At 37.6% G+C, this 18457-nt stretch overlaps 1 protein-coding gene across 1 annotated transcript; it reads left to right on the plus strand.

Annotated features, from left to right (window-relative positions):
- Window positions 1–13860: 13860 nt before the first annotated feature.
- zgc:101100 (uncharacterized protein LOC445169 homolog) lies at window positions 13861–17510 on the plus strand. Its single transcript, XM_020933374.2, has 4 exons — window positions 13861–14029; window positions 15233–15408; window positions 17043–17153; window positions 17304–17510. The coding sequence occupies exons 1-4, from the start codon at window positions 13861–13863 to the stop codon at window positions 17508–17510; spliced, it is 663 nt and encodes a 220-aa protein (XP_020789033.2).
- Window positions 17511–18457: the final 947 nt, after the last annotated feature.

The raw sequence follows: 18457 nt of genomic DNA on the forward strand, positions 1-18457 counted from the left end.
AAATCACACTTCAAAAAGTATTATCGTGACTGTCCAATCATTGTTGCCTGACATCCAGAATACACACCTCTTACTTACTTACAATACTTTACAAAGATGTGAGTCTGGTCACTGCGGAATCTCCCCCAGTTCAGATGGGCATGACTGACAGAAGGATTAGCCAATCAGGGAGAGGCATGGTCTGTCCTTATCAAAACAAATATATCTGCTTACGAGGAATAAAGAGAGTAAAAAACACCGCAAGTCACTGAAAAACACAGATTTCTGCAGGACCAGTGAGTGAAGCACTAAACTCTGTTCACCAGAGGAGCTCACTCTCCAACAGGCTCCTACAGCTCCACTCAAACACTGAGAGATACAGGACTACATTCATACTATAATACTCCCTACAACCGTACAACTAAGCCTTATGTAACAGATAATACTCCCTACAACTGTACAACAATTCACCCTTATGTAACAGATAATACTCCCTACAACTGTACCTCAACTCACATAATACAGATAACAGATAATACTCCCTACAACTGTACAACAATTCAACCTTATGTAACAGATAATACTCCCTACAACTGTACCTCAACTCACATAATACAGATAACAGATAATACTCCCTACAACTGTACAACAATTCAACCTTATGTAACAGATAATACTCCGTACAACTGGACAACAACTCACCCTTATGTGACAGATAATACTCCCTACAACTGTACAACAACTCAGATAATACAGATAACAGATAATACTCCCTACAACTGTGCAACAACTCACCCTTATGTAACAGATAATACTCCCTACAACTGTACAACACTGTCCTGTCAATCACCATATCATTTTTGCACTTACTTCCAATGACTTCTTGTATATGCTTGAGATTTTATATTTTATTACTTATTTTCTATTTATTTTGAATTATACTTAATGATGTCTTATTTCACAACTGTCTCGTGCTCTTTTTTGCAACTTATTTAGAATTTATTACTACAGTTTATATTGTTTACTCTTTGTTATTATTTTATATTGTGATGTGTGAGCCACTGTGTCCAAATTATTTCCCTTGTAGATTAATAAAGTCTGTCTAAGTTTTAATTTCATCTGAGGTGAGAGAAATGTCATTTTATTCTAAATAATAGGTGACCAATGAGGTTCTTTGTTTCACATGTGCCACTGAAATAAACAAATCTGATTGGATGATTGTGTTTGGTTCTGGCTCAAGACACAATGTGAGATGTGTGGACCAGACTGAAATAAAAATTCAGACATACAAAACTGTGGATTTCACCGGCAAACTGGCTCTTTCTTTCCAACAGTCCATCTTTGCCTAAATAGTTAGTGACAGTGCGTACAGTCGAGGTCCATCTTTCCTCCATGGCAGGTGCTGTTATTATTTCTTAAACAGATGTGTAAAAGAGGCCCATCTTTCCCTTTGAGTCCGATTAAGGTCTTAAGGTATTAAAATGCGCAGTTAGCCGGATCAATAGCTGACACAATGTTGCGCTGACAGGCTAAAGGGGGGTCCCGGCAGCTTATAGGGTCGTCTTCATTATCAAATTCGATCAGTTTGTGCCTGTCCCTGTCCCCCTCCGTCACCTTTGAGAAGAGGGGGTCACCAAGGGGGGAGGGGCAGGCACACGGCCGAGGACCCTCTGGAACTGACCACATGCTGGGCGTGGAGAGTGATCCTTATCTCTCTGTAAAGGAACAATTAACTCATTCACACAAAAGACACATTCTGGGACATTTCTTAGAAGAACATACATAACATGAGTGAATCTGCAGCTACAATAAACCAGGGTGTTTCAACTTAAAGCTCACAGCTGGTGCGACTTACTACAGTGAAATTTAAATGTCCACTATGTCACTTTTCTGAAAGAGGATCTGCCACCAGCTTGTCTCCAGAAGTCTCCAGAAGTCTCCAACCTGTAGCTCGGGAGCCACCAGTAGCTTTCCACTCCGGTCCAAGTAGCGCACCAAGGGATTTCTGAATTATACGTATTGTGTTGAAGTAAAATCTGATAAATTAAATGCCTTTTACTATTGTACATGTATCATTTTGAAGCCCGGTTTTGTGCACTAATACGTTATATTTTATAGGTATCTAACTTAGGGTGATCAGATTTTCAAAATAAAAAACTGGGACACCCTTGGTTTGTGGTGGTTGGTAATAATAAAACTGTGAATCGAGTGCGGAATTAAGGAAAACTTTTCTGCACACAGCCATTCATGAATCATTATATTCACATTGTCTTTTTGTTTTCGCCATTTTGCAGCAGTTTTTCTGTATTTCACTTAAACAAATGACAATTAATGCCTCTCTTTACTGTTGGCAGGGATCAAATTGGTTAAAAATAGAGACACCTGTGACATTTCTTGTATAAAACTGGGACAAATCACTGGTTTTGGATATATCTGCCGGGACAGGGGACACAGGGTTCGATACTGGAGCTGTCCCAAGTAAATAGGGACATCTGGTCACCCTAATATAACTGTACCTCATCTAAGGCTTGCTGTAGCTCTGTTTTATACTAAATTTCTTGCGACTGCCTAAAACTAGTCGCTCTCTGGCATTTTTGTTTTGTAAAGGAAGCTCACTGGAGGAAAAAGGTTGGAGACCCCTGTTCTACACTATACAGATTTAAACTTGTCTATCCCCATGTAAACAAGCAGATGATGCAACCGCCATGCCAAGTTACAGGTCAGATCTGTGGAGAGGTGAAACCATGCACAGTAAGTATGTATGTTTTTAAGGTATTTCTAACAATAAAAAAGAACTGTAATTGAATAAATGCAAAAAAGACGTGTAGAAGTGTAAATCCATACTGACTACCAGAAAATGTAAATTATCCACCTTTCTCTTACTTAAATCCAGATATTTTGTTATTGGCTTATTAGTTATTCTCAATTAAAGTTCAGTGTCCAAGTTGGCCTGTGTTGGTTTGTAACTCTGTGTTTGCGATATTTACATGAACTAAACCCCTGGAAACAGAAGTGAGTTAAACAGTAAATATTTCCTCCCATCTCTGATCCCGGTCTTTGGGCTGATCAGCTCCTGTGATGTGAGCTTCTCTTGGGACCGGCTCTGAGCTCAACACTGGTCAATAATAACACAAGTCTGGATCTGTCTTAATTGGTCCAAAGCTTCAGATTAAAGACGGATCAGAGAAAGAGAGAGACAGAGAGATATAAAGGGAGAGGCAGAGAGAGATAAAGGGAGGGAGAGGACAAGGGGGAGTGTCAGCTGTGTATAGGGTCAAGGGCACTCACACCACTGAGACCGGACAATGACTTTGGAGCAACGTCATATGGGCAACTTGAAAGATATTATTTAGATTCAATTAGGTCCAAAATGATAATGATAAGAAACATTGTTACAGGAGAGCCCACATATGTCACTTCAAATGAATAAGTGTGTTTTAGTGCTATATTATTACTTACTGCCCTTAATGTTTCACAGTATGGCATTACCTTAGATATCTCCATGGAGACAACTGGGATGGCACCATATATTTTCACCTACGCCTGTAATTGAAAAATTGCAATTTAGGAAACTGAATGTCCTGCTGTGGAACATTCAGACAAAGCAATAACATCTCCATGGTAGTAAACAAACACCAGAAAAATTACATAGTACACCTATTAATATAAAATTATGATACTAAATAAACTTCAGTTGAGAACTACTATTTTACTAATCATTATTACAATACAGCACTGTGTAGGTGTATTGGTTCCTGATTAAAGTGAGCAGACATCCCTATTTACCCAAGACAGTTCCAGTTTTGAGTCCCGTGTCCCCTGTCCCTAGCCTGATTCATCAGCCGGTTTCACTTCATGGAAACCGTCTGACCTCGCAGCATTTGGATTCGTTTGCTCGATGGTAGGCAGGTACTTTTTTTAATTTAACCAATCACTGCTATTTGGTAATGTAATGTGCCAAATCCCGTAGGAAGAAGGGCAATAACGTCTTTCTCCTTGATAAAATTCGTCAATCATTCTCTTTGTTCTGGCTTTAAATCCTCGATCTCGGGAATCGTCACCAACACAGAATGTCTGTCTTCGTCTACATCCATCTCGACCGCTTTGTTTACTGTTGTCCTGTTCCACAAAAGGGACACACACAGGAGCTTGAGTTTGACGTCATGGCTTCACAGCTCTTCACTCTTTACTGCCAGTGCATGGTCAACAACTTCGGGAGTTTATGCAAACCCTCTAGTGTATTCTGATTCCTGACCTAGTCACTGGAGAGAAATGAAATTGAGCGGAGGCACTAGGTGACGCCAGCCTGACTACCCTGTCCCAGCTGATTTATACAAAACCAATGATTTCTCCCAGTTTTATACAAGAAATCCCACGTGTTCCTACTTTTGACCAATTTGATCACTGCTAACAGTAAAGAGAGGCATACATTTTCATACAGAAAATATATACAGAAATACAGAAAAGCTGCTTAAAAATGACCAAAAGAAAATGTGACTATACTGACTCACATGTTAGTCATGAATGGACCGAGTGCAGAACAATTCTCCTTAATTACACACTCATTTCACAGTTTTATTATTACTAACCACCACAAATCGAGGATGTTCCAGTGTTTGAGTTTGAAAATGTGGTCACCCTATTTGTGATACTTATTTTTCTAATGCTGAAGGAAAGGTACAGTATAGTGTACATTTAAAATAATGCAACTAAATAAACTTCATTTGAGTACTATTTTACTAATCATTATTTCAACAGCCCTTTGTAGTTGTATTGTCCTGATACATATTTCTCTAATGTTGAAGGAGAGGCTCTGTGTTTTTAGGGTCATTACCACGGAGAATTCCCCTGTGGATGAAGCGCTGCCTTCATTTAGTTCCGATTACAGCAGGTTTGTGTTAGCAGCTGCTGTGAGGGGGACAGCCTCTGGTGTTAAGCGTTTCTTAATAACTTATCAATAGTGGAAATGTGTATTGACACGAGGCTGTCAGGACCACAGCTTTGTAGTTGTCACTTATCTTTAGCCGGAGCGCTCTCGGGACCCCCCCTGGACTCCGCCGGACCCCTCCTGGATCGATGGGACACGGAGCGCAGATTAGGCGGCTTTGAGCTGGAGGTGTTAGCTTAGCGTGGAGCGGAGGGGGCTAATCGATGAGGCCGGCTGAACTTTGACCCCGGCAGAGACACGGAGCGCGCTCAGTGGGTCAGCGGCTCGTCTTTAAGCCCCTCTCTGTCCCAGGACCACGCTGAGAGGCTGACACTGGCTTTGACCCGAGCTGCTGACAAGACACACAACTATCCATGTGCTGCAGAATGAGGAAAAATTTGAACTGTTGCCATAGTGATTAACAACTTAAAGCAAACTTGTATATAATTTGAATGGGAAAAAGTCCTTAAATATAAATACCCCTGAATATTACACTTGGAGTCCTCAGAGCAAATACGACTAAGACTAAGCTGACTTTGAATCGGAGCTAAACCGTCTGGGACCAACCCCAGACCTAAACCTGAACTAGACCAGGACTACACCAAGTCTAGATCACAAACCCTTTTATGAAGACAAACTATTACTATTGTGAACTGTTGATGCACAATTACAAAATGCTGTAACCTTTTGCATCTATAAAAAGAAAAAGTTAGTTACTTATGTTGAAAGGCAAGACAGAACTTCATCAACTTTATTTAATTTCTGTTTTATGTAAACTGACTGTACTTCTTTATACAGCAGGTATATTAACATAAACCAGGTCAAATATCTGCATTCTGAAAGTTAGTTTTGCATTCATTCTATGTCTATATGACTGAAAGGTTTTCATTTTTCATTCCGCACTCTTCTCTCATCTAATGTCTCTCTCTCTTTTTAATTTGATGATGATTATTTATGTTTTGATTTGTTTGCATTGTGATTTTAATGTATTTCTTATTCCGTAAAGCACTTTGAATTACCTTGTGTATGAACTGTGCGCTACAAATAAACTACGAATAAACTACAAATAAACTTTGACCTTGTTTTAGTCCTGATGTCGACTTGGTTCAGTCCTTTTCTGTGGTTTATTTCTTGTCAAGTTCAGGTTTAGTTCAAGGTTTAGCACCACTTTTGATGTTCTCTAAGTGTAAAAGCAAGGGCATGTTTTTACTGGTGAATTCAGAGCATGTGGACGAAATCTGTCTCAAACTCATCACAGAAATCAGGGGTTTCAGCTTCCTGTTTTAAGCAACATTTTGAAGACCTTTTCCCATTCAAACGATATAATATTTTGTCACTTAAATTGTTAATTTCCATGGCAACAGTCACAATTTTTCACCATTCTGAAACCCATGGATCCATCTCCCACCTTAATGCATTGAGGATTTTTTTCTAACATTTGCAGTTTACTGTTGACATAAACACGTGTTAGGATGAAGGGACACCACCAGAACATTTCAAGATATAATACTTTATGGTAAATAGTTAATAACCATGGCAACGGTCCTATAACTTGTCTTAGGAGGGAGGGACACGCCAAGATATTTCAACAGGTCCATTCACCTTCTTTCTGTGTTTGGTGAGAGCAGTTCATGAGCGCTTCCCTCGGCTCTGTGGCTCTGTGGCTCTGTGGCTCTGTGGTCCCGTGTGAGAGGCTGGAGATCTGAGCTGCTGGCCTTTGTCTTGCTCTGACTTAATCCATGCATGTGTAAGTGGATCCTCAGACCAGATCATTCCAGTAAAGAGCTTTAAAGCCCAGCAGGGGGCTTATAGAGTCCAACAAAACCCACTCCAGACCTGAAACAAATAAGAAAAGTATACCAATATAACTAATATAACTAACGGTTTGTTTTGTCATTGTAAAATGTCTAGAAACTCAATCAACAATATAATTATCAAAATATGTTACAGTTACTGCTAGTAGTACTACAATGACCAATACTGCTACCTCGTATTCCAACAAATTTTACAAGTTAATAGTGGATAAAATGCAAAGAAAATCCTACAATACAGGAAACTTCAATTGCATTATCTCTTCAGTCCAAAGTAATGTGCTGCTAAAAACTGCAAAATAAAATAAAAACTTGAAAGTAAAAAGTAAATCCTACCATGTTTTTAGGAAGTACAGTCATATTTAACATACACAGACTGAAAAGGTGTAGGCTGAAGCTTGAGCTCATTATGCCCACCCTTTATTCCTTTGTCACAGCATCATTTTGAAACCAGTTCATATTCATAAATCCAGTACGAGGAAACAAACAAATCAGTAACAGTACAGCAAAGTACTACAGCACAAACTGAGTATCGTAATTCATGTATCTGCCCAGAGTGAAACATTTATACTTCTTTTTAAAATGGAAGAGAGTGCTGCACAATTTTAGCTCTACTGTACAACTGTTCCAAAGCTCCACCTCTTTAACAGATATACTAAATTTCATAATAATTGTTCTGATTTTCTTTTTGATAAACGTGGCCGTACCTCTGAGCTCATATTGGCTATTTCAGATTTTGAACATATTCTTTTTGATTTGATTTTGACACGAGATTGTTGTTTACTTTGAACATGATTTTCAAAGTGTAAAGGTCGATTAAGTCATAAAATTTCAGAGTTTGAAGGTTTATAAATAATGCATTAGTTGGTTAATTATAAGCTGATTGCTCTTATTGCCTTTTTGTTTTTCAAGGTAAAGATTGGATTTGTATTAGTATTATATGTATTGCCCCAAATCTCAATACAGTGGGTTATGTAGGGCATTATCAGCAAGTTGTATATAATAAAAAGACTGTTTTTATTTAGGATATATCTATACTTATATATACTTTGAATTACATTGGATAATTTTATTTATGTGTGATTTCCAGGCACTGTTATGATTCCAGTCCAAAATCACAAAAGGTGTCACCTCTCAGGGCTTCTGAAAATACTTCATTCTGCTAGAAAAAAAACTTTACATCTGGATCTTAAGTGAATATGATGCTTTTTCTACTACCAAGAAAAAAACTATATTCAGGATGTTTAAACCTGTCACAATAACACATATTGAAGTGCAATATATCTAACTAATTATGCCACTGACGCGTTAACTCTGAAGCAGGATTATCTCCATACTCAGCAAAAACTGGAGGGTTAAAATTTCAGGGTAAAATATCTCCAAGTTGTTTTTAATACAAAAAAGTGTTATTTTAACTATTTGAAATTTAAATAAGGGTTTGAATTGGGGTTATTTGCCAGAGTTGATATGGTTGAAGTTAATTCAACTTCCACTAGTGTTCATTCAACTTCCTCTAGTGTTAATTCAACTTCCTCTAGTGTTCATTCAACTTCCTCTAGTGTTAATTCAACTTCCTCTAGTGTTCATTCAACTTCCCTAGTGTTCATTCAAATTCCTCTAGTGTTAATTCAACTTCCTCTAGTGTTAATTCAACTTCCACTAGTGTTAATTCAAATTCCTCTAGTGTTAATTCAACTTCCCCTAGTGTTAATTCAAATTCCTCTAGTGTTAATTCAACTTCCCCTAGTGTTAATTCAAATTCCTCTAGTGTTAATTCAAATTCCTCTAGTGTTAATTCAACTTCCCCTAGTGTTAATTCAAATTCCTCTAGTGTTAATTCAAATTCCTCTAGTGTTAATTCAACTTCCCCTAGTGTTAATTCAAATTCCTCTAGTGTTAATTCAACTTCCTCTAGTGTTAATTCAACTTCCACTAGTGTTCATTCAACTTCCACTAGTGTTCATTCAAATTCCTCTAGTGTTAATTCAACTTCCACTAGTGTTAATTCAACTTCCACTAGTGTTCATTCAACTTCCCCTAGTGTTCATTCAACTTCCACTAGTGTTCATTCAAATTCCTCTAGTGTTAATTCAACTTCCCCTAGTGTTAATTCAAATTCCTCTAGTGTTAATTCAACTTCCACTAGTGTTAATTCAACTTCCTCTAGTGTTCATTCAACTTCCACTAGTGTTCATTCAATTTCCCTTAGTGTTAATTTGGCACCTCCCAACCACCCCTTCAACCTCCCGTGAAAGAAGACCAGTTTGAACCAGTTTTGTACATAATTTAATCTTAAATGAACTAAAATAAAGTGTAAAAATAAAACACCTCTGTGTCTTGTTTAGCTAAATCAGAATAACCCTAAAAAGTGTTATCTGTTTACTCTCAAAATATGAATATAACTCTTGATTTCAGGGTTAAACAGGAACTTTGATCCAGTGTTACTTAATTATAACATTTCCAAAAATGTAAAATTAACTCTAGAACAGACTGGACTCATATAAACCCCGAGAAAATGTAAAAATATATTCTGTGAGAGTCAATTATAAAACTCCACTTGTTGCTGTTTAAACATACTTAAAGTTCCCCACTACGACAACGAACAAGTACCCATGATAAATACTGACCCATAAAATGATTGAACATTAACTGAACAATAAGTGGATATAGTAATTATAGTGACAAGAATAGTGATGTTCAAAAAACTCCTAACTATCTCTGCCACTCTCGCTAAACAGAGGTCCATTACAGCTTTACCCTGGGCGTACTGATGGGCGAGAGGTGCCCGCTTTGCCCTGTCCCGCGGTGAGCTAAACGATCCAGAGCGGGGGGCATAGGGGCGCCTTCGAGCTGGGGAGGGTCACATACAACTGCACTCTTTGTATTCCTATAATCCCCCCAGCCAACACAGCTTTGCCCAGGTCTCATCATGAAAGTGCCATGAAATAAGTACTTTTCTCTCTCCTTGCAGTAAATCTCCTCTAATCCAACAGACCGCGGAGACAAAGGCCTAAGGGAGCAAATCCTGGAGCAGTGGGTAGGCTGAGAGGGTGCCGACCGAGCGCTTTTAAATGACTTATTTCTATGGGAGGCTAATAAAGTTTGACAGGCCGGGGCTGAAAAAGGAGGAGGGTAAAGACAGAGCAAACATTTTCACACAAGCTCAAAGTTTAGAGAAAATGAGCAGTGAGGAAGTACCACAAGTTCAAGGTTAAGTTAGGGACATGTGAGGTACTACTACTACTACAACAATAACAACAACAACTACTACTGCTACTACCACTACTGTTACTACTAGAACTACTACTACTGAAACTACTACTACTACTGCTACTATGACTCTACTGTTAATGCTACTACTACAACTACTATTATTACTACAACAACTACTATTACTACTACTAGTGCTACTATCACTACTGTTACTACTACAACTTCTATTACTACTACTACTACTGAAACTACTATTACTGCTACTACTGAAATTACTATTACTACTGCTATTGAAAGTACTATTACTACTGCTATTATGACTCTACTATTAATGATACTGCTACAATTACTATTATTACTACAAAAACAACAACTACTACTAATGGTGCTACTACCACTACTGTTACTACTACTACAACAACTACTACTACTACTACTGAAACTACTATTACTACTGCTACTATGATTCTACTCTTAATGGTACTGCTACAACTACTATTATTACTACAATGACTGCTACTACTGAAATTACTATTACTATTGCTATGATTCTTCTATTAATGCTACTTCTACAACTACTATTATTACTACAATAACAACTACTACGACTACTACTACTGCTGCTACTACTACCACTACTGTTACGACTACAGCTTCTACTACTACTACTACTGAAACCACTATTACTACTGTTACTATGACTCTACTATTAATGTTACTACTACAACTACTATTATTACTATAACAACTACTACTACTACTGAAACTACTATTACTGTTACTACTACAGCTACTACTACTACTACTACTACTACTACTACTACTACTACTACTACTGCTACTACTGAAACTACTATTACTGTACTACTGCTACTATGATTCTACTATTAATGCTACTGCTACAACTACTATTATTACTACAAAACAACTACTACCACTGGTGCTACCACCACTACTGTTGCTACTAAAACTAATATTACAACTGAAACTACTATTACTACAGGTACTATGATTCTGCTATTGATGGTGTTGCTACTACTACCACTATCATTACAACCACAACAACAACTACTACCATTACTATTACTATGACTATTACTACTATTACTATAAACTACTACTACTATTGCAACTACTACTATTACTACTGCTACCGTTATTCTTTTACCATTAATAATATTGCTACAACTACTGCTGATACTGCTGCTAATGCTGGCACTTCCACGGCTACTATTACTGCTACTACTACTACTACTACTACTACTGCTACTACTACTAACTATAGTAAGTATACTGCTGCTATAACTACTGCTACTACTGTTGGTACTTCTATTGCTGCTACTACTTGCTTACTGGTATCTACAACTACAACCCAAATACTACCCAGAGGTTGAGGTGATGAGACGAGCTGAACATAGACTTATTTTTATGGGATCCTGATAAAGTTTGTTTGTTGGAATCCACCTGTAGCAGTTAACGCAATACTACTACTACTACTACTACTACTACTACTACTACTACTACTACTACTACTACTACTACTACTACTACTACTGCTCTCCTAGCACTAATAATACTACTACTCCTACAATTACTATAGCTACTATTGTTGGTACTACTACTACTACTTACGTGGCTGGAGTTATACTCAATTACAAGTACATGTTTTGAAATCTATTTAAAAAAATCCAATTGCCTGGAGAATGTACTCCTAAATCTGCTTCTGTCTTCTAGAATTACTTTCCACCTCCTCTCCACCATTTCGCTGTCATCGAATTTTCTAATAGTGTATATTCCAGAGCGTTTGCCTTGTGGTGTCTATTATTAATGTCACTATAACATAGAAATGTCCACTAAACACTGTAATCTGAAAATAAAGCCACTTGTCTCCTCTCTGAAAACTCCACATTAAAAACCCATGAATACATAGATTAACTTCATATAATGGCAGTGCATGGGTAAAATATGTCCACTGTTATCAAATACAGGCCCTCAGTGAAGTCCCCTTGGGTTGTATGGGAGACAGGAGCACAATCGCTCAGTGCTATTTGAATCCGTCCTGCCTGGGAGATTAGGCACCACATTGTCCTAATTGTTTTAACAGGGACGAATGAAACGGCGCCTTGTAGGGGGATCTGTGGCATAAATCTCTCAAGTTCAATAGTTTGAAAAAAACTTGAGCTGCTCGCATCCCCCCTCTCTCCCCTCATCCCATAATCCCAGCTAATACCTTTCTTTCTATTGGCTAATGGGACAGGGAGTCTGGGCAAACGCTACTTAAAGAGTTGGGTGAGAATATGCAGCAGAGAATTAGATCCACCACAAAGAGCTCGGGTTGCTGGGATAAGGCTTAAGGACAAGCAGGAAATTACTGGAGGTTACTACTACTGCAACTACAACTACTAGTGCTACTGCCACTACTACTGCGACTACTACTACAGCTACTGTGTCTACTACTGCATCTACTTCAGCTACCAACACTGCAGGTAAACATGTACTTAAACATGTATTGTGTATGCATGGTTATAAAGAGCCCAAAAAAATGACAAACTTAAACAAGAACATTAGTCAATACTATTACATACAGCAACAACTACAAGTACTGCTACTTCTAGTACTACTACTACTATTTCTGGTACTACCAACTCTACAAGTAAACAGGTGCTTAAGCATGTATTGTGTACGGTTACAAAGAGTCAAACACTTTTAATAGAAACATTAGTCAGTACTATTAATACTGATATTGCAATAACTGCTTGTACTGCTACTTCTACTAACACTACTACTGCTGCAACTATTTCTGCTACTACCAAGATTACAGGTAAACAGGTACTTAAGCATGTATTGTGTATGGTTACAAAGAGTCAAAAACTTTTAATAGAAACATTAGTCAGTACTATAAGATACTAATACTAATACTGCATCTATACTGCCACTACTACTACTGCATCTACTTTTATGTAAACAGGTACTTTAAACATGTATTGGTGTCATGTATGGTTGCAAAATGTCAAAACCCTTTTAAAGTAACATTAGTCAACATATTAGATACTAATACTGCAACAACTACAACTAGTCCTGCTACTTTTACTACTACAAATGTCTCTGCTTCTGCTACTACCAAAGTACTGCAGTATGTTTGGTTACAACAAGTCAAAAAACAATTCTGGAAGCTTAAAGAAGCATTAGTCAATGTTATTAGATACTGTACGCTGCTAATGTTGAAACTGTACAACTTTACATGTACTCAAAAATACACAGTTTTAATACCAGGCCTGTGTTTACTAGCTAATGCTTTGTTGGAAATGAAGAGAGGGCATTAAATGGACAACAATTAGCCTTCCTTTAATCTTGTTGTTGCTGAAACTTCTGCTCACCAAGTTAAAGGGGCAGAGTAGAATGGACTCACCAAGGCCATATGTTACTGCAGAATTTAGAGAGGCTTTGGAGTCAAGGCACTGAACTTATAAAAAAGACACCGAGTAACTCCAAAGCAGCATTCATCCTGCATTTTCTTTGTAAAGGATGAACGCATAACTCACTTTACTATCTGATGGACCATGGAAGGAATTGCGATCTTTAAACTTGGTCTTCAAAAGGATGTGGTTCTTTTAAATTAGCACCAACTCAGCCCCTGATCTTTTTTCAGCAAGGGCTTAAAACAGACAGATCTTTAAAATCTCATACAATTATACAGGTCTAACGTGATTATTAAGCTATTATTAACAGCCAATTGATTGTCTGTATGCTGTTGCTGCAAATGTGTCATGACAGTGGTGCAGTAGCTCTACTTGATGCACGTGAGGCCTGGAGGATATATATTAAAAGTGACCTTAGCTGGCTGGTCTATTACCCTTGGCACTTTTTTAGCATCATAAATAATGTAATGCAGCGAACAGACTCACATTAAAACTTTCCCCTCAGGTCACCATGAACGCGCTGGGTTTCTGCAGTGACTCCAGCGCCGCAGCCCTCCCCCTCCACGCGGTCAACGCCATGTTGTTTGACCTTCACCAGCAGGTGGCGCAGCAGCACCATGTTTACCCCGCAGCGCAGAGGCCCGGCGCGCACACGCTGTCTGTGGCGGAGAGGCTGGCTGGTAGGTCACGACTCACACGGAGCAAATTACGCACTGAATGGGACAGAAATAGGTTTATTTTGAGCATATCTTTGTTTGGCCTACAATAACACAGACAGAGCAGACCGTCTTCACCGAAATTCACTAAGGAAGGGACTCTTGGGTCAAAATGTTTGGGTTGTTTTGCCAGTACAAGAAGCAGCCCAAATGTAATTGATATGTCTATTGTTTAGGATGACCAAAAGACTGGGACATCACCGGTTTGTGGTGGTTGTTGGTAAAAATAAAATTGTGAAACGAGGGCATAAATAAGGAAAATTGTTCCCATCAATTTATGACGAACACGTGAGTGAGTGCAGCGACATCTTCTCTGTGTTCTGCTGATTTTAAGCAGCTTTTCTGTAGTTTACCTCAACAAATGTGTTGCCAGGCATCAAATTTGTGCAAAATAGGAACACCTGGGACATTTCTTGAATAAAACTGGGACAAATCAGTGATTTTGTATAAATCTGCAGGGACAGGGGACACAGGGCTCAAAACTGGAACTGTCCCGGGTAAATAGGGACATGTGGACACCTTGCTATTGTTAATCCCTACAGTAGCCACAATATTTCACTTTTTGGGTGGGATCTGCTACTGGAGCCTCCACCAAAAAGGTTACAAAGTGCATCTTTAATTCTAAATTTCCAGAAGGATTAATTGAGATGAGACAGTTATTAGAATGCAGACTATGTTGTGCAGTTGGATTATAGTGCTTAACTGGTTTTCGCAGCCTCTCAAAGCCCTGGAGTCTGTATTCATTTACTCTCTCTGTGGTGGTGCCTTGGGGCAGACTGACAGAAGTGAGGCTGCCAATCCGCGCCACCAGCCCTTCTGACCAGCGACACTACACACCTTTGAGTTGAGCCCTGCTGTAAGCACTGCCACTCCATCATACTTCAGGTTTATTACAGTCAGTGGTGGATGAAGTACTCAGTTTTGTTATTTAAGTAAAAGTACAGGGGGAAAAGACATTTAACACCACCTATTTAATGTCATACTGTGGAACATTCCAGGCAGAGCAATGACATATCCATAGAAACAAACAGGTGACCAAAAAAATTATAAAGTGCACCTTTAAGTAAAGTATAGAGGCCTACATTTTTTACTTTTGTACTTCATGACTTTCCACCACTGATTATAATGTGTTTTATAATCCCAATTTCTCTCTTTGTATTTGCTCAGAGCTGCTCCTGGAGGCGAGGTACGGCAGCCCACAGAAGCAGAGGCGCAGTCGTACCGCCTTCTCTGTATCGCAGCTTCAGGCTCTGGAAACGGCCTTCACTCAGACTCAGTATCCGGACGTGAGCATGAGAGAGAAGCTGGCCCTCTGCACCAACCTGCCTGAGGCCCGCATCCAGGTATATACTACAATATATGCATTTAAAAACATCAACAGTGGGTACATTTATATACTGTGTTTATATTACTATATTTTTATTTTTACTTGTATATACACATTTATATAATTATGCCTTATTTGACATCAGTCTCTTGCCATTTTTGCAACTTATTTAGAATTTGTTATTACCATTTTTATTTTTACTCTTTGTTATTATATTATATTGTGAGGTGTGAGTTACTGTGTCCAGATAATTTCCCTTATGGATCAATAAAGTTTATCTAAGTCTAACATTGACCAGTAAAAATAATCTGATAATAATAACAGCCCAAAGACTATATCTGATTTTTGGTGTATATATATATATATATATATATATATATATATATATATATATATATATATATATATATATATATATATAAAACCTAAGAGTGTTTTCAGCTTGAGAGAAAAACTACCTGTTTTTGATATGTGTGTGTGTGTGTGTGTGTGTGTGTGTATATATATATATATATATATATATATATATATATATATATATATATATATATATATATATATATATATATATATATATATATATATATATAGCTTTTAGGTTAGGTTAGGTTGCTTTATGCGTACCTGAAGGTAAATTTGTTTTGCAGATTTGACAGGCAGGTCCCACATTGCACATTTCTTTCATCCACATTATGTACAATAAATGTGTATAAAAAAACACAATTACAAAATAAAGTGTTACAGTGCTCCAGTGCAGAATGGTTTGTTCCATAAACAATTAGTTAAATTCATCTTGTGATGTCTGTTCCAACTTGTGATGTCGTGTGGTAATACATGTAGTACATGTATACTCTACAGAACTAAAGGTAATAGGCAGCTTTTAACTTGAAAACTACCACTACATGACATCACAAGGTGGAATGGTGGTCAAATGTGTGAATAAAACAAAACACAACTCCAGGTCTGTGTTTGATGAGGTCACATTCAACATTCTAACATGTCTTAAAACTCACCAGGCTCAGTTTTGTGTATTATAGGACTTTTAATTTTTGTCTTTGTCATGCTTGTTTTCCCTTTTCCTTATCAAAACTTGTACGGGTGTGAGCAACCAGAAAGAAATCAGGTTACATGTTTACATTTCAGTAATCTGATATCCTTGGAAATCAGATAATGATCAACTTGCATACATATATAAATATAGCACTGTCTTTAACTTAGAAGCACATTTCTTGTTTCTGTTTAGTCACAATGTCACAGAGAGCAGGATTCAGTTAACCTCAATAATGTATAATGTATTTTAAATAGAATTGGCCAAAAAGATAACTTAAACACATATGACTGATAAGCCTATACAAACTGAACTATTGTTATTTGCTATACTTACACAGATAACTCTGAGACTCATGTGCACTGTTTGTAAAGGGCTTTATAGACTTAACATTATAGATTATTTTTCATCCTAAAAATTCTAAAAGTTTTTCTATTTTTGCTGCACATTGTGGTTCCCTAATCATACTATTTTTGTCCTATTACAAATCATTCCTATTACTACTTTTTTTTTCTAGTTAACTTATAATTTACTAATACTTTGATGCATAATATTTTCACATGTCAGCAGCTTTTTATCTAATTTTAAACTTATATTTTTAGGTTTGGTTCAAAAACAGAAGAGCCAAGTTCCGTAAGGGCCAGAAGTCCTCTCCTCTCTCCAATGATCTCAGTTTGGATGAAGCACCTTCCCAACCCAGCAAAATGGCTCCTGTAGAAGAACAAGAAACTACCACTACTTCTCCCTCAAATATGCACAGACCCCTTTCTCCTCCTCGCTCCTCAAATATAAACAATATACACAAAGTTCTGCCTTCTTTGGACTCTGAAAATCATTATCTTGGACTGCATTTCTCTCCACAGTTTGCTGGTTTCAGACACTCACCTCCCCAGCAGTTGTCTGTTGGAGGAATGCTGAGAGCAGAGCTGCCCCTGCCCCCGATGTTGTGGCCCTTTGTGCATCCCCAGAGGTCCGCCTTGGGGCCTTCACTGTCATCCATCACTAAAAACTGTAGCTTTTCCATTCACACTCCCTCAGCTAACAAGGCCTACCCTCACCTGGGGCTGTAACCTCAAACATCTGTCAAATAAGGGCTGTGCTGTGGCTTCAATAATGGACTCCAATTATGAGCGCAGAGGAACTAACTTCTAGGCTAATTATGCATCAAAGTACATGAATGTGTCAAATACATTGTAAAGTTTTTGCTTAGAAACACTGTGAGACACTTTGTTATTGATTGATTGTTTTTTCTATTGTAAAAATCTTGTTTGTACTGATTCTTATTATTGCCAGCTTTGTTTTGCCAGTTCCTGTAGGCTGAATTTTGAAATAAATATTAAAGGTTATAGGGCAATAGTTCATGACTGATCATTTTGTGATGACTCACTTTTATGAAATGACTATTTTCAGCATATAATTCATTGAAACAGTGGTTGTTCTGATGATTCATTTCACATTTCACTACTAGTGAGCTTCAGTACATTTTGTCAAAGCCTCTATGACGCCTGTTTTGATTTGCCTCTAAATGTTGTATTATGTTGTAATGTTGTATATGGTATAGGCACATCAATACACATACATACTGCATAACATAAAATAAAGCACAGAAATTAACTTATTAGAATTTTACAACCGTGCTTTCCGCAACATGTAGGCACATGTCTTTCATCAGTTTGTTTGTTATTGATTCTGGGGAAAAATATGTGGTATAAAAAATTAAAACAAACATAATATAAAATTACATTTCAATTATTATTATAATTCGTCTGTATAATATTGTTATTCATTTAGGGCCTATTTTAAGAATTTATGTTGCCTAATTTGTCATGCTTAAGTAGCCATGCAGTTTCTTATCAAGTGCTCAATGGCTTTTATAATTAAGTTAATCCAACGGTTCTTTATTATCTGGAATTATAAAAACATTATAATAAAGCCTTTTCAGCGGTACGTTTAGTGATATTCTCTAAATACTAGTTACGTGAGTTGTGCTGCGTAAAGTGCGTAGTGACGCTCAGTG

Source organism: Boleophthalmus pectinirostris, unplaced genomic scaffold (assembly GCF_026225935.1).
Source record: "Boleophthalmus pectinirostris isolate CB_2022bp ecotype Guang Dong unplaced genomic scaffold, ASM2622593v1 HiC_scaffold_7, whole genome shotgun sequence".
NCBI classification, from domain to species: domain Eukaryota; kingdom Metazoa; phylum Chordata; class Actinopteri; order Gobiiformes; family Gobiidae; genus Boleophthalmus; species Boleophthalmus pectinirostris.